The 26586-nt window shown below is 41.7% G+C and overlaps 1 protein-coding gene across 1 annotated transcript; it reads right to left on the bottom strand.

Annotated features, from left to right (window-relative positions):
* Positions 1–114: 114 nt before the first annotated feature.
* On the bottom strand, positions 115–26586 carry LOC308299417 (gelsolin-like). Its single transcript, XM_080743191.1, has 16 exons — positions 26455–26586; positions 19584–19784; positions 17612–17766; positions 16367–16528; positions 15725–15874; positions 14589–14678; positions 14129–14261; positions 10343–10647; positions 9827–9960; positions 9311–9401; positions 4237–4407; positions 3546–3720; positions 3209–3330; positions 2642–2719; positions 2305–2365; positions 115–1700 (listed from the first exon to the last, which is right to left on the bottom strand). The coding sequence occupies exons 2-16, from the start codon at positions 19777–19779 to the stop codon at positions 1531–1533; spliced, it is 2193 nt and encodes a 730-aa protein (XP_080599317.1). The 5' UTR covers positions 19780–19784; positions 26455–26586; the 3' UTR covers positions 115–1530.

Genomic DNA, 26586 nt, shown 5'->3' with positions numbered 1-26586 from the left:
TCTTGTCTTTCTTTTTTGGTTAATTATAAATGCAACATTATTAATATACCACTTTGGTAAATGTAAATTCAAAGAGACAATCACATGTTCACCAGTGTTTTATAAGGAGTTTATTTAAATGGTTTGTGTAAACCGCAGATAAAGTGATATGAGAGGGAGCAGAATGTGACTGGTTCTGGGTGTACAAGCAGCAAAGCTTTATGTTGTTACGTGGAAGTATAGTTAATTGCAGCATTGCACAAGCATCTGGAGTAGGCACACAGGCAGAAGCCACAGCTGGAAGGAAAACTGTGGCATGTTTAAATAAATACCTCTTAAGTAAAAACCCATTAACCACTTAAAACGTATATGTTATACAGTTCTACAAGCTCACAATATGTGTGGGCTGTTTTTGGTTAAGGGGCCTCTCTAACTCCTGGAAGGTATTGTATGAATGACCTCATTCAACAATACTTACAGTAAATAATGGTAGTTCCTCAAAAATATAAACCAATGTAAACTAAAGTTAAGGAGATTAAGGCATTAGTTGTATTGCTTTGTGGGTGATTTGTCCGTGGCAGTGTGTTTTCATACATCTCTCCACACCAAGGATTCTTATGTCTTATGTTGTGTGTCTGTCCTCATTACAATTGTCATTAGCGAGCAGGTACCATTGTCAAACGTGCTGTATAAAATAAAATAAAATAAAATACACACATTAACATGAAGTTCATTAAAGGTCATAACAAACCGCTGCAAGTGCAAAAGCCTATGAAGCCAGTGAATGCATTAAAGCTTCATTTCTATCTTTTACATTTTAAAATAGTTTAAATAGTAGATCTACAAGTTCACACTGTGTCAATGTAGAACGGCTATTTGAACTATTTTAAATGTAAAATATGGCTATTATATGTTTAGGGATAAGGGTAAGGCAGCGCGCAATCTAGGGCCCTTACCGTAAACACACTAATTTCATAATGAGTATAAAAGCATCAGTTTGGCATGCAGGACAAGGGATTCAAAAGCTTGACAGATTTTGGGGTCTGATGCTGATCCTGATTTTGGCGAGTCCTATGTTTTGACCGACATTTGTCAAAAAGTGCTAATATTTTCTAATTTGAAATACATAGCCGATCTACAAGCTCACTGCGTCGCGATGCTATGCATTGTGAACTTGTAGATATGTAGCTATTTTCACTTATTTAAAACCCGGGACACATCGGCTGCATAATTGCTGATACCGATGGTATCAAAAAAAGTGGAATATTGGCCGATATTAATACTAACTATACTAACTAGAAAGATGACGGTCTGGCTTTAATTAAAACATTGCACAGTGAAAATTATTCGCTCTATCCAGCCCTTAAAACACTACAGGGTTTTGACACATATTTGCTAAAAGTAAAAAAGAAAATCTAAAGAAATCCTTCTTTCTCCGTCACTGTGACGACAGGAGATTGGCAGAGTATTGGCGAGATTGCCCACTGAAAGTCTTAGACCTGGAGCTCAGTGCATAGGGCAGGGCGGGCAGAGGTCAGGGTAGGTGAGAGCTCACAGCTCCAGTTCGGCCATGGCCCGCTCCAGAGGGTCAGTGGTCCAGTAGTCATGGTCCCAGCCCAGGAACCAGCCTGTGAACGTAGGTGGCTCGAACCCTTGCTTGATCTTCACAATGGGTGTCCTGCGATCTCGGTTGGCAGGGTCTGTCTCGATGTAGCGGGCCGCTGAAAGGAGACAGGCATTGGATTATTGAATATCCTCTTACCGATATTCAGTTGTTGACGACTAGGAAGGGATTTTAAAACATGAGCCAATAATGATATAAAGAAAATGCCACGCGACGCTGCTGTGCAAAGGCTTATAAGGGTCTATACATGGTCCCATTCTTTCTGAGCAGTGATCCTGGAAGGAGCTAAGCTCCAACATCTGGCTTTATCCGGTCCCCAAAAAATCTCTGGTCCCCAAAAAATGTCCGTCCCCCAAAGGGTTTCCAGGCCTACACCTACGCCCAGGGTCCCATTGGCCAAGCTTCACAGGACGCGCTGTGATTGGCCAGCGGGGCACTTGATGAAATAGCACCTCTTCACACTAGGTGTGATTTTTCCTTCTACACCAAATCCTTTTGACGATCTACAGTACAAGTCACATTACAACACATTGGGAGCTTTTAGATCAACAATTTGTGCAAAATGGGCAATTTTCACCGAATGTTCTCCTATTAGGACACAACCCTAACCCAGGAAAGGGACGATAGTGTTCATGTGGTTAAGTCAGTTTGGTAAGGATTTCTCTTTAATGTGTTCTGTCCTCCATACTGTATGTCCTTACCTGAAGCCATGGCTTCAGTCTTCTCTTCTTCTTGGGCCTCATTGCCGATCCAGACAAATACCTTAAAATGAAAATAGGGAATTAATGTTAATTTAAATCCCGAACAATGTCTTTGTAAGGTAAATCTATAATTTACAAGATGTAGTTTTCCTTGATGTTTGGTGAAACTTTGTGGTGAATTGTGAAGTTTTGAAATATAAAACTTCAATAGTTTACACCTTCATGTTTGAAGATGGCAGAGACAGGAACTTTCTGTTCACCTTTTATGCTTACTTTAGCAACAGTAATTGAGTGTCTCCAGTAGACATAATGAAGTGGTAACACCATATAATTGTACCTGTTCCCAGGCGTCCAGGATCATGACATCATCATTGGCAAGGTCATCCTGGGTTATCTCCCCAGGCACCTCCTCGATCTGGGTGATAGAAAATGTAATTAAAAAATAAGGCTTTATCACATAATACAACAGTAGTTTAACTTCATTGTCTCTTTTCTCATATTCTGGAGATTAATGAAATCTTTAAATTTTAAGTGAAACTCTCTGCCGTCTGAATGAAGTTAAATGAAAGGCACACATATATTGTAAAGAAGAAATGTTATACAGATTTGAAACATTTCAGTGCATGCTTAAATACTTTATAGCCTTTTCCTTTTTTAAGTAAAATATAGAAGTCAGGGGAGGGTTTAAAAAATAAATTATGAATTTGTCAAACAGTAACGTTATCTTTCAAAGTTCGTCTTAATTATATCAGTGCATGCCCAATTAGTGTACTGTATGCATGTGTAGTGTATCCCAAAATGACTGTAGCATTTGGCCTACTATTGACAGTAAACTAGAATGGGCTCAAAAGTGTAATAGGTTCTTGTAACACTAAGCAACCAAAGATGAGCCACAGGGACATACAATGAAGTTCCCGGTCTTGTTGGAGCAGGCAAATAGCCTGGGTGGATGAGCGTCCATCTTGTCCTTGAGTCTGGTAGAGGTGCGGTACTCTGCCTTTCCTCCCAGTGCCTCCCAGAAGTCATCTGCAAACACACACAAACATCCTATGTGTTAAAACTGCAAAAGCAAAAGAAAACTGTTTCTTCAAGAACTCAGAGAACAACATGGGTACGCCTTCATAAAACAGCAACATCATCAGTGTAAATGTTTAACTCTGAGAGTATCCAAATGTGCATGTAAATGCCCACTGAGGATTCTCCTGTGTGCCACACAGTAGTCCAAACATGACTCTTCTCACCGCTCTCCCCTCCCTCGGGCAGCTCATCGGCCGACACCCCCAGGATGTCACACAGCTGCTGGGCCCCCTGCTTCTCTGTGTCACTGGCACCCTGGCCCACCCAGGTGAAGCAACCGCCTGGGGTCACCAGGACGAACGCATCATTGGAGTTCAGGTTGGTTGACATGGCGTCAAGCTACAACGATGAAAGAAGACATGATGGATGATGATTAACATGCAGGGTACTGCTACAGTGGTTACCAAGCTTTTCTGGATTAGGGCAGACTTGAAAAGTTTGAAAGCCTTCAAAGCCTTCAAAACGACCTGGCCCACTTTCATGGCCCACAGGTTAGGAAATAAATGCTGATATATATATATATATATATGCTGAGTGGCATCATTATTTCACAGGGGGCAGTCAACATGTCGGTGATGGGTCACGTCACTCAATCAGGTAATAAGTAGACGCAGGTGTGTGTGTGTGGCCTCAGCGTGTTTGGACCATGTGGGAGAACAAACGCAAATGTAAATATAGACCAACTACATTTTGCACAAAAACACTGTAACAAGACATTCTGTAATCTACTACTACATTAAAACCTTCTTATGTAGTGTCCATTCCCCATGACTGTTGGTATAGGGCCAGTTAATCACAACATACATGCGTGTGTGTGTGTGCGTGTGTGTTGTAAAAGATCACATGTTTCCTTACCTCCACAGCTCGTGTATGGCCTGCTGAGTTGGAGCGCACCTGGAATAGACGTGTGTCAGCAGGGGCAGACTGACCCCCGTCTCTGGACGTACCTCCCTTGTACACCACCATGGGCTGCCCGCCAAACAGACTCATCAGGTGGGCTGGCTCCTTGCCTTGCACTACCCGTACCTGTCACACACACACACACGTTAGACAAAAATAGAATACATTATTTAAGGTTACATTGACAAATGTTATAGCAATTCGGGAAGACAAATCATGCTTCTTTCGTTGTTCATTTGTGAAGTTGACCTATTTGTGTCTACAGTTGACAAAACTGTACCTTTTAAGCACTGTAACACTTCATGTTAGATAGTTAAACCGAAGATTTTACTGGGTACAGTAATCCTAACATGTGAGAAAAAGGCCCAACACAAGGTGGCAGCATTGAGCCATCAAAACATCACTTGACACTTGACAGTGCCAAGCTTTGATTGTCTGGAGACACGATTTCTGACTTTAGATGGAACACTGTTTGGGTGATTTTGCAGAGAGCTGTGCAATACCACATCCTAGTCTCCTTGGTTTACAGCTATACTCTCTAATAATCCCATAAATATGTAAATATGCATGGCTGGGCTGTGATTGCATTTGTGCAAATGGAAATTAAAGTCTATTCTATTAGTTTTTCTGCCAAGTCAGTCATCAGAGCAAAATATGCTAGTCACGATTTTTCCCCAACATGATAGGTAGGCTGAATTATAAACAGTAATAATGCCAAGGTTTGAGCAAACTCTCTGTTCTCCATTCTGTCTGTGTCTGGCCATGTGAACGCAGGATACCTCATCACAAGATGGATGCAGGCTGCCTACCTCATCACGATTACCCTAAACCAGGGGTGGGCAACTAAGCTTTGATGATGGTGAGGGCCACTATATTTCCACCTTCAATCCAGAGGGCCACATTTGTCATTCTAGTATTGCATACAATAGAAGCAAAAATAGCAGATCTACAAGCTCAAAACGCATCGCGCTGCGATGCGTTTTGCTTCTTTTGAATTGGAATCCTGAATTATTTTTTGTTATTTCTTAATTGGAATCCTGAAATGTAACATTTTGATTCAATTTCAAACGCATTTAGTTATATACGGTACTCATGTTAACTTTATGAACCTAAATACAAATACATTGGACATAAAAAAATACATTTTAATACTACTATACTAGTCATTAAGCTACTAATATAGACTGACAGAATTCATGTTTGGAATTGTAACAGCTGAAATCAATAATATATCAGTATTCCGGTATTAACCTGCAGGCCGCATTAAGTGAAGGTGGGGGCCGCATGTGGCCCCCGGGCCGCCAGTTGCCCATGTATGCCCTAAACACAAAGGGATTTGCCCTCCTCTCCCTTAAATATTATAGAATGACTATGAATGATAACATTCTTGTAGCTGCCTTAGATTTAGGGTATTTACTTATTTACCTCCATGTGAGTTTGCTCTGTTCTCATGAACATTCCTACAATTCTAGGTATGAAGTGCTGTATACGCTTGCTTGCACAAAGCTTTGCTTCAGTTTTTGCCTTAGAACTGCAAGCCAGGGGAGAAGAGAGACATACTAGCACGATGTTACACAATCTTGTATATACCATATACAACAAGAGATGGCTGTTCTTTATAACGAGACAAGCCCCTTTTCCACTGCAAGGTGGAACCAGAACTTTCGGGAACCTGAACCTATTTTTTTGGTTCTGGTTTTGTTTCCATTGCGAACGGCCCGGTTTCAGACAAGGTTCCTGGAACCTTTTTTAGGTCCTGCTCGTGAGGAACTAAACTTTAGTTCTGGGAACCTATGGGAGGGGCCAGCAGTGCTGCTGCTCTTTTTTGGGACCTTCCCGGTTAGCTCTGGTTATATGGAAACGTAAGCAGAACTTGGTCCCGGAACTTCTCAGGTTCTTGAAAGTTCTTGGTTCTGGGTCGGCCCTACAGTGGAAATGGGGCTTATAGCAATGGCTTATGAATCAATATGATATCCTGTTCTCTTCCATTATCACTATAATTACTGAAATTAATCTAATCACTTTATACAGAACTAATACTTGCAAAACATCTGTTCTGAGAGTGAGATTGAAATCAGGGGAAAATAATATCATGATAAATATATATCAGCAGCAAAAGTTTCAACGGTGAATGAATTCAAACACATGAAATGATTTAAGATAACCGTTCGACATGCTCCAACAGAACACAAACACAAACAGTCGATGCACAAGCAATACATGTATATAACAGTAGATAGATGAAGACACAATGCAGGAAGATTTACTTCCAGGTGGATAACACTGACTGGAAGAGCCGCTTTGGGCAGTATTATCCGCTAACCTTATCTTTTGAAGAACAGAACACTGGAACACTATCAATGATATTATTATTGAGTACTAGAGATATATTATTTTGTTATAAATATCCACAGGTTGACAACTAGGCTAGCTAATGTACTGGACTAGGGATGGGCAATATGGTAATTGCTGTTATGGCCGATAACTGATCTAAACCGATGTCGATATGATCTCATTCTGTATTAAAATAATAATAATAATAATCCCTACCTGTTTGTGTGCAAACATTCTGATTTATTCTGGTCTATACAGAACCAAAAGGTGTTACAAAACACCACTCAATCAAATCCATATCTGCAATGATTTGACATACATTCATGTTTACCGTGATATCTTGAGCTCATGTTTGGGTCAGGACATAGTTTAAAGTTTAAACAACAGGACTGCGTTGTGTTCTCAGTGTTGACCTGACAACATAAGTGGTCGTAGAAAGGAACCAACCATTAGCATAGTCACTGGAATGTCCTGTTTCTTAGCCCAGGGCAGAACATTTGTTTGTGGATTGCAATCAACTGGATTCCCACATCAGAGGAAGGCACCACCCTGATAGTACTACCAATGAAAATTAAATCGAAGGGGTAATTCAGAGCTTTGGGATTTTTCTCCTCAACGTTCTAATGCTTTGTCTCATCGTGAATCTTTGGTCTGACCTGTCATACACAGATTTTCCAAAGCAAGATTGCTATAAGTTTGTGGCTTTTCACCATATTTCTTCACACTTTCGTCATCGCCAAACCAATTTTGTCATCTCCACATACTGATACATCCGGGGAAATCTATTTTCAACGTGTGGGCATGAGCGGCGGAGAAAATCAGACCTAACAATCCTATGCCCACTGCTTTGAAAACCAATCCTAACACCGTCCCAATATGAAGGACCACCTTAAAAGTCTATGCATGGGTTCTGCGATGCTGTCATATATATTTGTTTAATTTCCCTATTGTTTCCACACAGTTTTAACCCATTGAATACACTGCAAATGTCCCCAGAGGCACCATTAGGCAGAGATCTCAGGAGATTAGTACAGGACGGTGCTACACACTGACAAAGATGATCCAGAAACTCAACGACAGGCAAGGTTAGTTGAGAAAAGGATAACAGGATGAGAACGGGAAAATCCCAGTTGTCTAACGTCCCAGTTGTCCAACGTCCGACTGTAATTATTGTCCACGACATTGCAAGCGGCGCGAAGGCCAGCGGACCTTGGTCCTGCTCTACGCGCCCGAGCGCCACAGGTGAACGATTGCATTCACCACGAAGCCGTGGTGAATGCAATCGTTATATTTATGCCCAGGCCGTAAGGCCTGGGCAAGCGCACGATAAACGCATGAATGGGATGAAGATCGCTTGCTTTACAGTCTGGTCGCCCAACTGGGACGTTGGACAACTGGGACTAGCCCGATGAGAACATCTCTTAGTGTTTGCTACAATGAATGAGTGCTAAAGGCTCTGTATAGAAGCCTACATCGCCTGTGTGAAAGGATAGGGGGGGCGAGCGAAGGGAAAGGAGGAATACCTGAGTGGTTATGGGAGCACCAACAACCTAGAGACAGTGAGGCAGGGCATGGAGAAGACAGACGAGGACGAGGGAGAGGGGAAGAGGGAGACGCACGTACAGGTCAGAGAAGACAGATGAAGAAGAGGAAGAGGGGAAGAGTGAGAAGCACGTACAGGTCAGAGAAGCGGTTAATGCACAAAGAAAAGTGAACGGAAGAGCAGCGACATAAATTAGAATGGATTTAAATTTCACCCCCATCTTCGAAACCCGATTCAACCCTGCAACCCCTCCCGCTTACTCAGATCAGCTAACACAGGGAAGCTGTCTGAACCTTGCCTAAAACACCAGGGACAATGCTCCACACAGTCCAGACTCTTCTCCCTACTAGCTCCCAAACTGTGGAACCAACCCCCCATTGCTGCTGGAACTTCAGACCCACTCCATTCTGTCTTAATCTGAAGATACATCTCTTCAGACTCTCGAATACAAGAACCCTCGCCCAAAAACACAGTTGCCTCTGGCGTCTATTCGGCGGAAAGGTAGAACAGTCTCTGCCTGGTATTTCTAAACGTAACCTCTGTAAACTATGCCTAAACGGTTGTACCTAACCTTATTCCTAACCTTAACCTCAGTAAAAACGGTGCCAAAACCTAACCCTATTCCTAACCTTAACCTCAGTAAAATTATGTCTAACCCTAAACGTATTTGTTGTATCTTATCCTCAGTAAAACAAAGTCGGCAGAAAATAATTAGGGCGAGCGTGTTTTAGGGAGAGCATTCTGGTTACCTCAGACTCTACCTGAGCCCTTATCATCCTAACCCTAAACTACGTCGATATGACAACCAGGCAGGCATACCGTGGTCATTTGTTTTCATGTTTATGTTACTTACAGGTAGGCTTGTAGGCTTGTTTGTTCTTGACCATAATGTTAAAAATTTAACTTAGATGGCATGTTATTTAGATGCTAGCTTCATTATTCACCTGGTATCCTATAGTTTCAAAGTACAGATTATTTTTGATAGTATATAGTATTGTTTAGACTGTTCTTGGTTTAGAAGTTCTTGGTTTACCTTGCTTATTGTAAATCACTCTGGAAAAGAGCATCTGCTAAATTGTGGAGGAATATAAATATAAGCTTAAGAAAACATGAAGAGCGCATTGAACATCAACCCATATGTGAGGGTATTACCTGCACAGGACCACCGCCAAGCTCTTCATCCAGCTGAGCACCAAGAATGGCAGAGGCCCCAATCTCATCCTGGCTTGAGTCCATTCCCTGCCTGTGAGAAACTCACTTTAGAAGGCTGTGTTGCATCCCTTTGGATTAGTACAAATCCTACATTTTTGGTCTTCAGTGCTATTTTATTAATTGAATGCATTCTTTTCATAAATATGGCTTGGGAACACAAAACATTTCTAGATGGTAAAAGAGTTAGCCAACACATTTTACTGTGTAAAGTCATGTGATTGTCACTCCTTTCGGCTAAATTCATGTCCCAGTTCCAGTGAGGGTTAACAATCCCTCTTGAAACTTTGTCTGATCCTCCGTCCACAACACATTCATAACTTGAGTGGAATCATGAAAGGGTAAATCTTCACCTTGCATCATCTGGTTATGTTATAGGACGACGACTGCACACCTGGTACTTGGTACAGTCAGTATTAGTAAACAATAAGTAAAATGTCTGTATCGTATTGTATTTACCACATGTAGATAATATGTCCTTGGCGTCCTCCATGGTGGTAGTTGTAAAGGATAATATAGCTGTCCCCTCCATAGAACTGTCCATGCATGGATGGATCCACTGGCATCTTATCTGCTCCCTCAATGCGCCAGATCTGTAAAGGACAGATAAACAGATGTGACTATAATATTCTATTGAATATAAGAAGGAATTCACTTGCTCCTACCTCATGATAGACAACAAAACAGAAATGATGGCTGATGGTTTATAGGACCACAATGGAAACAAGATGAGTTTGTGTTATCCTCTTAGCCTTGCTTCCGTAATTGTACTTGCTCCACTGTTTGCAAAGTGTTAATAAAGTATTCAATCTCAGAATCAATCATACTTCCTCTCAATCAAAATCTGAAACAAAACTTGTTCTGTTTAGAAAAAGCAGTGAAATATGAGTTTGTTTTTCCTTAAACCGATGCTTGACATCAAAACAGCTTCAGCCAATCTCACCAGGCTAAGGCCTCTAGCGAGCCCTCTCTTACCTGTTTATCTCCAGTGCCATCATCCACCATGCCGTGCTGGGCCGCCATCGCCGGAGAGTCATGAAGGGTGGAGGCGTCGAAGTCCACCTTCTCAATCTTGGCGATGCTGTTGGAGATGTAGGCCACGCCCAGGCCTTCCGTCTGCTCCTTGTCCCGCCAGTTCTTGAAGAACTGCTTGAAGAGCGGAGTCTCGCCCATCTCTGGCAGGATCTGGACCTGGGTGTGTTTCGGGTAGCCCATCTTTTTGATGAACTCGTCCGCGGCCTTCATGGCTTCCTTGCGCTCGTCCAAGTTGGCATCCTTGCCTGCGGGGGTTGGGGGTCAAAGGGAGAATTTCCTAAGCACTTAAGTATGTGGGGTCTATGGAAGGAAATTGTTTTGTTGCCAACATAACTCATTTACTGTACATGGACAAACAATGCACTTAATATGGACATGACGTGTCACATTGTACTGTAGTACACTCCCATCCGCCTGTTTGGTTCTCTTAACTCATATGCTGCTATGGCCGAAAATCCCGGAAGAATCCTGTTGTACCGCCCTGCCATGCCCGTAGAACCCGGAAATTTCCCGTTTTTGAAAAAAAAATCGCGAAATTGCATGTTTAACCCCCATAGCAACCCCATCTTTCAAACATGGCAGCCATCTTTGTTTACATTTTAGGAAAACATAATGGCTGTTATCTCATGAATGCCTGAACAGATTTCCATTCGGATTTTTTTTTTGGAAAGCTGTGAGCAATGTGGACACACGTTGTGCATTATCTAGGCATGGGTGTGCATGATCCGTGCACTATGAATTACATGGAAGTATATGTAGACAGGGGCATATGAGAGTACGAAGGTATTGTTAAATGGCAGCAAATGAGTTAAAACCACTAAAACCCCATATATTTAGTTGACCAGAGTCTGGCCAGTACTAGCTGATCTAAAAAAATAAAGTTATCTCTCAAAACAGATTCTACTAACAGCTGAATCTATCAGCACCACTGCCTTAAGGACGGGAACACATTTTTGTGCTTTTACCCCTCAGGCCGGGAACACATTTTTGTGTAGTACAGTACATGTACAGTATGCAACATTTGTTAGTAATTTTTTAATCATATTTGAAGTTTTTCAGAAAATTTGGTCAGGCTTTAGAAGGCGTTTAGAATCGGCCTCAGGCCTAAATGGGTGTACAGTAGTGCTGTTGTTGGTAGGGATAAACACAGAAGCACCCGAGAGGAAATGAACTAAGAAAGGAACCAAACTGAGTTTCTACACAAAAACAAGGTGGTGCCCCCAGATGCACCACCTGAATGGGTTCCCAGATTGCCAAAGTAGCCAATTTCCAAGCTCAGAACACGTTGTGCGTTGTTGTGAGCCTGAAATATTTTCGCTGAATGTTCACCCCGGCAGAATAGGGACACAAGGCTGCATGCGGTTAAGATAGATGAAGCTAAACAAATTGCATGTGTTCATGAGGGAAGGATTCGTGGTTTTATCGAGTTGGACTGCAAGCATTGTGCAGATATGGGGAGGGTAATTATGCTTGGAGGCAGATGACAAAACATTCCGAGTTTCATCTTAAGCTTACTGTGGGATTGAGCAAACCATGTGACAAAACAAAACTAGAAGAGTGCGCTCCACTCCCAGGCTGGGTTGCCTACTGAAGTTTGTAAGCCAGCCGTAGCCAATTGTAATGGAATATGAAAAACCTGACGGATACATCTTGATCAAATGACTCCAGAGATAATGTGTACCAACTTGTGTGAGTTTTGGACAAAATCTAGTACTAGCAAAAATGGTGAAATATCGTGTACGAATTTGACTGTACGACATATGGTTCAAGACTTGTAAGACAATAAAGCAAAAACTGCTGTTAATCTGTTAAAATACTGACTTTAGTAGCACAATGTAACTTGCATACATGTACATAAATAAGTGTAATTGATGTATACTATATAGCCTTCTGCACTTTCAATAAATGGTGATGCTAGCAGTACCCTCATTGCTGCTAAACAGATCTGACCATATCTCTCTTAACACGGGTTTATCTTCGCTGATCTTAGCTTTTAATCTAATCTATTTTGCCTTATACTTATTATTCATATTGAGGGACAAATAGAGAACAGTTATCCCACTCTTCCCCAAGTGTCACAAATATGGCACAAATGACAGCCAGAGTGCGAGTACCAGAGCACCACACCAAGTCAATCTTTTGTCGATTAAAAGCTGTTTGTGACGTGGGAGACAGAACACTCGGCTGTGAGCTAACATGGTTGACTATCACATTAGCGAGTATAGATGTTCTCGCTACGTCACAGGCGGAAGATTGATGTGAGCAGAAGCTCTGCATCTATAATATAGAGCCCAGACCAACAACACAGACAGACCAGAGGCCACATGCCATGATCCTAGTCTAGACTGCATGGCATTGACTGACTTATATTTAGCACTGTATCACTGTACATCAAAATATGTTTTTGTGTCAGTGGTTTTCAAACTGGATTGCCATAATCCAACAACAATGGTGGAAAGTATCTAGCTGTGATGGTTGTGTAACTCATGTGTCCAATACCATTAAATGGGGTTTTGGGAGTAATTTGTGTAACGCCGGTCTGAAAGAGGTGGGCCGGGTTGCAGAGAGAACAGCCAGTGATGAAGCCTTACCATTAACTGGGGTTTTGGGAGTAATTTGTGTGAACTGGGTGAGTGGGATTGTAGAGATTGTACAATTCCATCCCGTAGAATGGAGACATTTGGATATAATTCCTTTCCATTGAATGGGGTGATTCATAGTAGATCGGTTGCACCGTTTCAAGTTGCAACCAGCTATTTGTGATCTACCAGGTGATCAGATTGGGCTATCGAGGTGATGAATTGATGTTGATCAAAAACAACCATTATTAACCATTATTGTTTGATGTGCATAATACATGTCTCCCCAGATTGTCAGAATTGACCTATTCTATGCCTGTATTATTCAAATTAGCAGCCTATAAAAATACATTACTCCATTTAGGCCTGAACACTTTATGACGCAATATTTTATGCTTTAAATAAAAAAATCGTGAAAATTAGAATTTTGACCCGATTCTATAAGTGTCTTTTGAATCCTTCTAATATTTTTTGGAAAAAACCTATGTTTCTATGTCAGCAATCTGGCCAGCCATCGTCAAAGAAAAGGTCCTTTTCACTTAACTGGAGCTCAGTTAGTCTGTTCTTGAGAGACTGCTATGTCAGTGGTTCTCAAACCTTTTCATGTGAAGGACCCCAAAATGATATTTATTTGGCCACGGACCCCCATTTCAAAATATCTAGTTCCAGGGACTACCCAGAAGCAAGATTTGAGTTACAAACGTTCGCTTTGAAAATACATATATTCAAAGATTTGCACGCATTTTCACGACTTTTTCAAAAATAGCAGATCTACAAGCTCGCAGCCGCGCTGTGAGCTTGTATATCTGCTATTTTTCACTGGTTAAAGCATTCAATAATTCTAGGCCTAAATGGGTTAAATCAATTCACTATCTGGCACTGCATGGGTGATCAGAGTTTTGAATGTCATAGGTTCGAATCATAGGTTTGAATCCACTGCGGTGCATCTGGCTTACCGGGAGTTCAACAGCAGTGAAAAGCAGTGGGAGGAATTCATTTACATAAAGAAAAAAGGGGTACAAATAATTGGTTACTCTAAATTATATACGGCCTATAAAAGTATGCCCAAAAAGGTTGCCCGACCCAGAGCTACAGTAACACTGCAGAGTAAATTAAAGGGGAACACTTTGCTGTGATCTCGGCTGACCTTTCCAGACGAAGATCTTGCCATCGGAGCCATGGTCCAGAATGAAGCAGTCGCTGGACTCCAGGGCACTCTGGGAGAACGGGTTCTCAGCGGCCACCAGGGCGATGGTCATGTCTCCAGTGGCATTGGACACCTGGTGAAAGGGATTTTATTTATCCATTTCTGGGAACCATCATTGTTATCGAATAGTAAGCAACGCTTATTATGATCTTTTAGTTTGATCATATTCACATCAGAATTGTACTTCGTGAAATTGTATGGTGAGTTTAAAATAAATCAGCTCATTGCTTTTACTTCCTTATTTGTAGCATAAATATTCCTCAACAGGTGACTTATAATTTATTCATAGCATCATATAATTGTGTGTGTGTGTGTGTGTGTGTGTGTGTGTGTGTGTGTGTGTGTGTGTGTGCGTGTGCGCGTGCCATGCACGCCATGCGCGCGTGCTTCATGTTCTCACTTTGTAGAGTTTGGCCATCTTCCTGTTTGAGGCGTCAGCCTTGATGTCATCAGACGCTCCTTCAGGCAGGTCTGGTTTAGGACCGAGAACCTGGGAACAGAAGAGGGAGCGTATGGTGTTGAACAGAAGAGGGAGAGTATGGTGTTGAACAGAAGAGGGAGAGTATGGTGTTGAACAGAAGAGGGAGAGTATGGTGTTGAACAGAAGAGGGAGAGTATGGTGTTGAACAGAAGAGGGAGAGTATGGTGTTGAACAGAAGAGGGAGAGTGTGGTGTTGAACAGAAGATGGAGAGTATGGTGTTGGGCATCGCTTTCATGGTGGGGTACAAGTCTACAGCTGCAACATTGCTAAATCTTATTTATGCTCTGTGGTAAAGAACTGATTTTATGTACAAGAATTGATCTACAATCTACAAGATTACAAAGTGTCACGATGCAACACGTTGTGCAACTGTAGTTCAGTTTTTTAAGGAAAGCTAAATCCTTGTGCAATGGGTTATCAATTGAATCTTCAGTCATGATAGAGGCTCAGTTAAAAATGGGTAATATAAACATTTAGTGAGCGATGTTGAGGCATTTAACCCATTTAGTGCCCCTTACTTTGAAGGGATAAGGGGCGCAGAGTGCCGGCACTTCCTCCCATAGCCCGTCGCTCTTATTTTGAAGGGCCGGGTCACTTTACTTTTTTCAACCTTGACCCGGATCTAGTTTAGAAGCAGGGTGTCATGGCCGCGATCAGTAAAAAGACTCACAACGCGTGCTGCAATGCGTTGTGAGCTTGGAGGTTGGCTATTTTCGGTGCTTGATCCCACACTGAACTAAGCATAATCAAGTGAATACTGGAGCTGTGGCGTACGGCATGGATTTCTACACAGAGAGGGCAATTCTTTCAACATAAGATGCTGCATTCAAGTTCAGGAGAGTTTAGAAGAGGGCCATTTGCATTTCTTTCACAAGAGTAAAATCTGCATTCATGGTCTGGAGAGGGCACTTTTTACAGAGGGGTAAAAGGGCAGGGGCTCAAGCCCCCTTTGATGTCTATGTGTGCACGTGCCTGCTACTAATAACCGGTTGAGCAACCAGGATGTCATCCCAGGTTTGTGATTACTGTGCTTGGCTCCATCCACTCATCTCACCTCCAACATTTTCTCTCTCTCCATCCCCTCGTCACAGACGTAGACTCGGGCGCGCCCGCTGCGCTCGTTGTCACGGATACCCTTTGCGACCTGCGTAGCCTTTAGCTTCTCAAAGCGGTTACTCTGGGATCCACACCATTGGTAGATTTCCTTAGAGCAACAGAAAGACAGAACGTTTTAGTAAATAACAACTGACTTTATAACTACTTATTTAACTAACTACTTAACAACTTGGCTCTGCACTTTTTCTGTCTACAAGAAAGCCAAAATAGACGATCTACAAGCTCACAACATGTCTCAATGCGTCACTGTGAGCTTGTAGATCGGCTATTGATGGCTAATGTTCCCCCCGGAATATGGATGCTGGGGGTCAAGGGGTTAATTCATACATTGAAAATTATTATCATGGCCATCCATTGACTATAATTATCTGCTATGAACCTTTCAAACTTTAAAAGTTATTATAATGTGAATTAAACTCATAAAATAATTATTTAATGACAAAACAATATAATTGATCAAATGTTCCCTTGGGTGCGCTGAAAGGCGCTATATAATTGCCAACTATGTAATATTGGATGTTGTTAATTTCTCTATCCTATTAACATAATGATTAATGCAAAAGGTCTTTGTCCAACTCACATCTCCCAGGTCTACGATGAAGCAGTCTCCCTGATTGAAGCTATCCCAGCTGACTGGCACCTCCGTTGCCCTGACAACACGCCGACCCTTGACCTGCAGCACACGCTGCATAATGACCTCATTGGTGACGACGTGCTTGAACCCAGAAGCCACGCCTCCTTTCTAGAACACACCAATGAGAAGCAACAAAATGTGAGTTCCACGGAATCGCAGCATCTATCTGCTGTGTTCTACTCAGTATACAGCTGTTGACATGGAATCCTTTAACCACTTAAAGGGGCACTCCACCACTTTTCAACCTATGTTCATATAATTGGTCCTCACTCAAAAATAGCTTTTCTTTTTTTTTTCTCAGAGGAGGGCTGTGGGCAGGTCAGAAACCCATCGTCTTGTGACATCATCGATTGCCAATCCAGCTTATAGAAACTGCAGGCTTTCTATTCCTGAAAAGTTGCAATTTTAAAGTGGAAGCCATTGTTCTCGCGATAATAAAAATCTTAATATTTTTTTCAAAAATATTGATTAATTTTCTTTTGTGGAAAATGATGATGTCACAAGACGATGGATTCTGAACTTCCCACAGCTCTCCTAGGAGACTTGGACTGAGTAGAAACAAATTGTGATATTTTATCATGAACATTAGTGAGGACCTATTATATGAAGACAGGTTGAAAAGTGGTGAACTACTCCTTTAAGCACAAACATTTCCTAAATAATTTCTTTTTGTGACGTTTTGAAAACTTTCCTTTTTATAGTTCTTTTTTGAGCAGTGCTCCTGGAAGGAGCTAAGCTCCAACATCTGGCTTTGTTCAAAGTTTGTTGTACACCCAGGGGTCACATTGATGACAACACGTTGTGCAACTGATGTAGGCCAAGCTTTGCGTCCCACAAAGCTTTGCCTACATCTAGCCAACATCTTTGCACAAAGTACCCACAGTTTGTTGTACGCCCAGGGTCACATTGGCCAAGCTTCGCGGGACACTTAATGAAATTAACTAATAAATAGCACCACTCACTTTGGGACACCAGGATCAAAGTGGTTAAATTAAAGATAACATTTAAGTTGATCCTACTTATTATACAAAAAGTACTTGTTTGATTGCAGATTTAAAACAAAGGAAAATAGAACACATGGGGCAGCATCCAGTAGATTATACAACTCATTTGAGGCCTGCCATTCTAACCTACATTTATAATCTGAAACAATCCGTTACGTTCTGCCAACGTAGCCAAGTTGAACCTTACCATGTATTTGATGGCGGGCTTAAAGTACCCCAGAAAGGCTTTGGACTCGTGTCCCTGGACCTCGCGGTACTGGATGGGTTTACCGCCCAGATAGTCGTCCATCTGCACCGTGAAGATGGCTGCGGAGCCGCTCTCATCCTGCGTGCAGAAGTCACCTGGAGGACCCAAAACACATATGACTTCCATGTTATCACACCGTGAGTGTATGGATGTGACTGTAGTGTGTGGCTAGTGAAGGTTGCTTCTTTCTCTCAGTCGTCATGCAACTAACTGTGTACACACAGGGAATCACATTGGCTCTCGTATGTGAGCTCAGAGCTCTCGCTGCTGTTAGTCAACAGATCAATGGATGGAATAATGGGAGTGAAAATTTTACGGCAGAAATAGGCTGGTTACAAAACATCCTGCATACGGGGGAAATGCTCTGCAGTCACCATGATACGTCACTCTGATAAGGAAAAGTAGCCAAGATCAATAAGATAAAAATAGACCCGACTCAGCGTTGTTGGCCTCCCTGCCCGGCATTGGCTAAACCCTACAATGACCCTGCACTGTCTGTCTGGCAGATTATGCGGCAAAGAGATGCACCTCTAAAAGGGCTAATGCTTGATTTATACACCGTCGTATAACAAAGTATAAATCAAAGGCTTAACATGCGGAAAAGCCTGCAATGTGGAGGCATTGAAACTACTGCTACTGTCATTACACATTCTGAACTAAGCTTTAATTTCTGGCAAATGCTAACTATCCGATCATATCCATGATTGTTACTGAACAGAGTTTGTTTACTGGACAGAAGTTGTTGGGGTGAAATCTTTTTTCTTTTTTTTGTAATTACAGGGATCTATTGCATCAATAAAGAAAGCAAAAAAAGCAAAAACAACTAAGCTTTAAAATTATATCTGTTATTTGTTACATGTTACATGAAGTGTTTTTTAGAATGAGGAACCTTCCCTGATACCTATTGTTTTAGCATGGCATAAGACCAATATCAAAAAGCTTTGGGGATGCTGACTGGATAGTGCATTGACCACATCCTGATTAGATTCTGACTGCAGACCAGTGTTGCACGTAGGCCTACTGTACAGCAAAATAGCCTAAAGAATTATCGGGCAGATACCTTGTATCTCCATAATTTTTTTCCCTTCTTTTTCCTAATTTATACTTTGCACAAACGTAGTGAAAATATGTGATCTATAAGCTCACACTGTGTTGCAATGTGAGGCGTTGTGACGAACTTGCAGATCGGCTATTTTTGCTATTTAAGAAAACGTTTCAATGATGTATGTTTCAACTATAATGGCATGTCCAAAATAGGGACACTATGTTGAAAGTGGTTTAGTCTGTCTGTTGGCTTTAAATACATATTTAACCATTGAAAAGTATTAACAGGAGCATTGTGACTAAATAATAACGGCACTGACTGATTGTATCCACTGGAACACAGGTTATTTTTCCCATTTCCTGAAAAGTAACGGTTTTGGACATACAAGGTATCCACCCGACACAGCGACCATACAGTATCTATCTAACTATTCATTTACAGAATGTCTGTCTGTCCGCCGTCTTTCTACAGTACTCTGACATCATAGTACTGACCTCACATACTGGCCTGGACATGGAACACTATATATGGGCATAGGACACGGAACACCATATATGGGCATGACCGGGTGAAACAGTTCCCACATTTCTGACATCGCAGATGTCGCACGTGTCGCTGCCATGGTAACATATATTTGGAGATGACTGACATCACTGATACGTATGGGTTCTCCAACATTACTTCTGATAATCCTACATTCAATCTCATATACTGTGCACACCCCGGGCAAGGTCCTAGTACAGTATAAACCAGCGTTGGTACGTTCTCATGCTTAATGCAAGAGCCCATAAACAATGCTGTGTACTACATATATATATTCTCATTCTGTTGATAGAATAACAACACTGCCAAGTTTTGTGTCCTCACCCAGCCAGAAGTGGAGGTCATACTGCAGGTTCCCGGAGCGCTGTTTGATGGTGTTGAGGATTAGGTATGCGTCTCCTGTGTAGAATCCCCCATAGAGGTTCTCTGGTACCGGCACCAGATCAAACTTTTCGATTCTCCACACCTGCAGGCCTGCCTGCTGCCCAGCACGCTCAAACTCCGGGTGGTATGCCGCCATGCCGCCTGCAAACAAAATCAGACGTCACTTCACTTCACTGTGATTAGATTTGGCTCTAATCCTGTCCTGTGGTAACACTCTGTATAGTGGATTTAAGCTCGGGCTAAGCAGTCTGGTAGCTGTGTGAATGCCAGAGAACTCACTGTCATCATAAGAGATGTAAACGTCCTATTTGAAGGAGATTCCGCTGTTGAAAATGTTAAGCCACTCCCTTAAAGTCTACCCCCGTTGCCATGGAATACAAAGATAAAGTTTGTTATAGTTAGTTATTAATATTCTGTGTTGTGAGTCATTGGTGCCCTGAGCTCACTGTGCTTCCTCCACTGAGGAGGGAGAGGAAGTCCACTACTGTGACTGACTGAGTTATGACTTTGTCTGTGAATTACACATTGGAGTGAGCTTAAGAAAAACCTTTAGAAGTGGCATAGGAGCGCTTATAAGATAATATAAAATAAGAAAAACCTTTGGAAGTGGCATAGGAGCACACATATCGTCATTGTCGGGCAGAAACCTCGTATCTCCAAGTTTCAAATGTGTATGTTTTTTTGCGAAGTAAAGCCCTGCTTCATCATACAAGGCCGTCGCACAAAAGTAGTGAAAACAGCAGATCTACAAGCACACAACGCCTCGCGCCGCGAGGCGTTGTGTGCTTGTAGATCGGCTGTTTTCACTAGTTTAGTAGAATTTTTAAATGATGACTGCTTGTTGAGTAATTTCCTGCTTGTACTTTGGAACTTGGAGGTGTGTCTTGAAGAGGAGTGACTTAATTTCAATAGCCTATCAGTGATGTCATTACGTGCGCATCCCGCATCAAAAACTCATTCAAGTCACCCAGGGACTGGGCTCGCGGGGATGCGCCTCCATTGGAGTCCATGTTAAAATAATTGACTGCGTCGCGGTAAAAGAAGAAAAAATAAATTCCACAGACACCACCATTGTTCATGGGTGAAAGCATCCTACTTTACCCTACGTTAACACAAATAAAATCCACATAGCAAGTCTTAAACAGGCGATAGAAACGTCAATGTTTTGATTCCACCGACGTCCGACGCCATTTTGCGTGCGTAAACTTTATATTGAGGACTCATAAAACTTTTCTGGGACCAATTTGAATGACCACCTGTGGGTCCCGGGACCCATTACATTGAAAACCTAGTAACATCACTGGCCTATATAAACCTGTGTCTTTCTGTATTCTGGAGAATTCTCATGAATAAACCAACGGAACGTCATACACTTTTCTCCTCTTGTCTATTATTATTATCAGTTTAATGGTTATTTCCTACTTAACAGCAATTCTCCTGAATGCTGCCTTCGGGTCAACATGGAAAGGGGGGCATTTGCATTTCTCTCACCATAGTGAAAAAACTGCATTGATGGTCTGGAGAGGGCAGTTTTTTACAGACCGGTAAAAGGGAAGGAGCTAAAGCCCCCTTTGATGTCTATGTGTGCATGTGTTTGCATACAGATAGCCTATATAAGCATGCAAATATGTGTGTGTGCACACATGCTTCTTAATATTATATAATAATTGAATATATGATAATATATGATGATTGAAGCACACATCACTTAGGATTTTACTGTGCCACGGTGTCTGTGCCAACTAAATAGGCCAGTCTGTCAGTGAGCAGCTGTATGACATTTTGAAGACACAAGTTGAGCATCCTGTTAGAATCCGTGTCACGGCAGTCTGTAAGCCTGCCGAGACAAGCTTTAGATGACTATCAGGAAGGAAGAGTAGAGCTTCTGGGCCTCCTGTCAGGCTCCAACAATATGTTTGCACCTCATGCAAATTAGAGGTGTGTGTGTGTGTGTGTTTGTGTGCTGTGTAGGAAATGTCAAAATAAAGCTTTGCTCTTTACATTGACCCAACTTCAACACAGTAACAGGGCATAGTAAAAAGAAGTGAAGTGGCACAAACTGTGCAACACTCGAAAAAGGTTATCAGAACGGGTACACATTATTGTGTATCATTATTTTATGCTTTAACTATTGAAAAATAGCAGATTTTTTAGCACCGAGTGCCGCGCTGTGAGCTTGTAGATCTGCTATTTTTGAAAAATCGTAAAGCTTTGCCCGATTCTATAAGTGTATAATTCTTTGAAAAACCCATGTTTCACAGCAATCTGGCCAGCCATCGTCAAAGAAAAGGTCCTTTTCACTTAACTGGAGCTCAGTTAGTCTGTTCTTGAGAGACTACTATGTCAGTGGTTCTCAAACCTTTTCATGTGAAAAATGATATTTATTTGGCCACGGACCCCATCTCAAAATATTTAGTTCCAGGGACACCCCAGAAGCAAAATTTTAGTTACAAACGTTCTCTTTGAAAATACCTAATAGTCAAAGATTTGCACACATTTTCACGACTTTTTCAAAAATAGCAGATCTACAAGCTCGCAGCGCGGCACTTGGTGCCGTGCTGTGAGCTTGTATATCTGCTATTTTTCACTGGTTAAAGCATTCAATAATTCTAGGCCTAAATGGGTTAAGGCTAGTTTATACTTCATCCCATGCATAACCCTTTTGACAAAATGACATATTTTCTACAAAAAAGGCAGTTTCTGTCTTAATTGCTACCATTCCAAACATTCCAGATAGAGCCTAAAAAACAGCACTTTTCAAAGAGGTACGTGTTCTAAAACTAAAACACAGAACCCTCTGAACCAAGATTCGGCATCTGCACTGTTTCTGTAAAGTAGTTTATTTATTCTACTCATTTACTTTCTTTTTATCCAGCAATCCATTCACAGGCACACAGTACTTTTGGAGAAAACATTTTGGAGGCCCCCGTCTCCATTTGCATGACTAGCCAGCCGCCAGCATTTGAGCAAGAATATCGCCCATTCTTCTAGGCAGCCAGCTGCCCACAAGCATCGCAAGAATCTGGTTCTGACCTTGGAAGAGGGAAGTTGCTTCAGAATCATGCAAACAACCCTTCAAATATGGGGTTGCTTCTGATCCCATCTCATCTTCCTCTTATGTAATACACAGACTCATTATACAATATTGCATAGCCACAAGAATCAGAATGCTGTGATTAAACATGGCAAAGAATAGTTTACTCAGAGACAGAGAGAGTCTGAGAGACATAAATGCATACTTTGTTACACTTAAGCCCTATTTTATACTTCATCGTACAATGTTATCGCACAGAGGACGCCAAGTTGAAAGCAGTTAAAGCTAAAAGACATGCGTAGTGTTAAGTACATACTCTTCCCATTGCCATTGGCACTGGCATTACAACTGGAGTTGGTCCCCTGGCACTGCACTGAGGCTGCTCAATGCTCTTAAACACTTATACCCTATGTCCTTGCCCGGGGTTCCCCATGGATATTTACTTGGTACATGGATCTGTAAAAGAGGGCCTTTTTCCCCTTTATACCAAATCTGTTCTCAGAAAATAGCTGATATACAAGCTTGCAAAATATTGCGTTGCAATACATTGTGAGCTTGTAGATCAGCTATTTTCGTGGAATGTTTTTTTTTTGTTGACAGAATGAACTTCTGATGTTTCATGTGGTAAGTAGTTAGGATGGATCAAACACAGAGGCCACATTTCCCATGCAGGGATAACAAACTATACCTTAACCTTAATGTATGGTTACGGTAATTAAGTCAAGGGATGTCTGTAGAAAATGTTTTTGAGGAGTTGCTGGTTTGTTGGGAGTGGACCAACATTTCAAAGTGGCTACCTGCCAGTAGATTTATTGGCTTTTTATCTTTTTGGCACAGATACCGTAGCTAAGTTAATGATGCCTGGAAATACATTCTCTTTCTCAGGCTTAGAGGCTAAATCTGTGGATCTAATGCACAAGTTCAACACTAAACCTGGTTGCAAACTTATTGCATGCATACTATCTAGGCCATGCCCCTTTTTCACTGTGATGTATTTTTGTCCTAGTGGTACTAGACTAGTACAATGTGCATCATTAAACTCTGTGAAATGGTGTTGGTGTATGCCGGTGTTTCTCTCTACTTCTGTGTGTCTGAGAAAAAAAATCCTTTACAAATACTAAACTTCAGAGACAAATATTAATTGCTCCTACTGAAAGAAATTGTTTAATGAGAGTACATCGTAAATGCCTCAACTGAATTCCTGCTTCTGTGAATAATTAAATAATAATGATATGGCCCAGAGACTCATTTGGGTTATTTTTTGTCACAGTACATTTTCGCATACATGAAATGTGTCCTCTGCATTTAACCCATCCTAACTATTGCAGTACGTGTCTTGCTCAGACACACTTTGACACATAGACCTTTGTCAGTCCATAAGAGGTCATTTTGTTAAACATATTATGTGGTTTCTGGTTTCATCCACCACACACATTTGTCATTGTACTCTGACAACATTTGCTCCAGCCCCTGAATCTCCAGAACGTAGTGTGAAACCAAATGAAAATTCAGGCTGGCTGAGTGTCAGCTATAGGCTACCCACAAATCTGTTACTGGTTGCCTGCTGTCTTTGGGCTGTGACTCAACGGGGGTAGTTGGGTTGACTCAACACTCGACAACTTTGAGCATAAATAGAACCAGGCAGTCACATGACTTCTATGGGTAACACAGGGTGTATCCCACCCAGCTGCGGGGACATGGCATGTTATGATGATCCTTCCTGCCTCTCTTATGGAGACTCTTTGTCCACTCATCTCTTCCAGCTGCTCTTATATGCCCTGGCTACAGAGCCCTGGCCTGGACCACTCCCCCATTCACCCCCTCTTTCTAGCGCAGCCTCAATTTTGGGAAGGGAATGTGGAAAGCTTTTTTGTATTAGCTGAGTAGCAGGACCTCATAGTGAGAGAGTGTAACAATGAGACACACAACTTGATCCACTGCACGGAACTGGGGGTGGTTGGGTTCATTGCAGAATGCAGACAGAAAAAATCAAACCTCGGTTCGAAGTGAAGCTGTGAATTTTTATTCTATGTGTTCTAGAGCTATGAAATCTGTGTTCTAGATCTATACATTCTGTGTTCTAGATCTATACTTTCTATGTGCTTTAGTCCTATATTTTTATGAATTCTGAATGAATGAATGATTTTGTCTGGAGGGCCAAATTGTCAGCTTGACCAATCCTCAATTCTGCATGCACGGGACATGTACGGGACAGACAAAGCCACTCCTTGAGAATCTATGGGAATCCTCAAAAAAAAAAACATGTACGGGACAGACAAAGCCACTCCTTGGAAGCAGCTTTCACCGCTTCAAAAAAGGGTCTGCGAAATTACACAAGGAGAAAGAACCCGAAAGCAATCCCAGGATTGCAATTTACAATGTAATAAGAGGAGGGGAAACACGCTTTCATCTCTTACAGTACTTCACTCTTAGTGTTTCCACTGTACCTTGTCTAATTATACTTTATGTGTAACTCACTGACAATAGGCTAACTGTGTAACTTGTGTACGGTTTTACAGCAAAGTATGAATTAGGCTTGAGTTCTGTTTAAAAAAAAAGAGATTCCTGCAGTCCAGAGGACTCCGGATGACTCATTTTCTCCATGCATACCGCTCTCAGCTAGCTGCCCTCAAAGAACCCATTGGATAGCACTTTGCCGAGACTCCCATGCACTTCAACAGCCCCTTAGCTCTGGTTCCCTTTCGTGTGCGTAAAAGGCATGTGTGGAAAGTAAAGTGAATGAAAGTAAGATTGTAGCTTATGACTTTGTAACAACCGTTGTGTCACATTGTCTGAGGGTTATAAAACGTCTATAATCTGCTGCACAAGATAAGCCTACTATAATTGATATTATGTTGACACGTTCTTCCTCCTGGTCTGTTTTCTCTCTCACAGGTTTTATTGTCAGTGCATAAAATAGGTAGAGAATCATGATGACAACACACACACACACACACACACACACACACACACACACACACACACACACACACACACACACACACACATAGACAGATGGATAACACATGTAGGATGTTGCCAGACACACTTTACTTCCTCTTCATATATACACACACAGCCTCAGTATTTACTGTGGGTGCGTGTTGCTATGGGGACACACATGCCCCTTCAATAGATGACAGAAATGTCCAGCTGTTGGGGAGAAATGCCCACTTGTCCAGACACGTTAGTAGGCCTAGCCTACAGTCAGATTTTGGAACCAGTTTGAATATATATATTATGTTAGAAAACTATGAAACTTTCATTCTAAATAGACCTGTGGACAATTCAAGTTCATGGTAAATCTCTTTGGTGACTCATCATAAACTAGCCCACACTGAGGCCTATGTTTGTTGGCCTATATGGGACAATTTCACTTCAGTATCATTCGAGTTGTATTCATTGTCCCTGGCGGTCTCTGTCCATATATGGCATTACTGAATTGTGACAATAAAATACGGCCAAGCATCTCTTGCTTGCAAGGAGGCACAAAGATTGTCATCAGATCGTTAAGATCAAAGGAAGGAGGAAAACAGTCTGCAGCTATACTCTTGAAAGCCTACGATAAAAAAAAATCAAATGAAAGTTTCGTAAGATAGCCAACAAGTAGGATAGGACTACTACAAATAGGTCTACATTTTGCCACATCATTATACAGATGATGGTAGCCTAGATCAGAAATAACGGTCCAGTTCACTTTAAACAAGTATCAAATTACAGTGCATTAATCTGTTGTCTAGGCCAGTCATTATGCATTGCAAAAATGTCTCCGCTTACCTAATGCTGGATACGAAAGAGATGGATTTTGAACTGCGTGCGGAGAGTGCTTTGCGGCTGCGGGGAAACACAGGCTTTGATTCGGCTGGCCAGTCTGGTTGAGACCGGGCCGTTGAATATAGTCTGGGTCTA

This window comes from Nannobrachium achirus (genome assembly GCF_963921795.1).
Source record: "Nannobrachium achirus genome assembly, chromosome: 15".
NCBI lineage: Eukaryota > Metazoa > Chordata > Actinopteri > Myctophiformes > Myctophidae > Nannobrachium > Nannobrachium achirus.
Note: the sequence above shows the minus strand (reverse complement) of the source record. Positions and strands in the feature narration are given on the sequence as shown.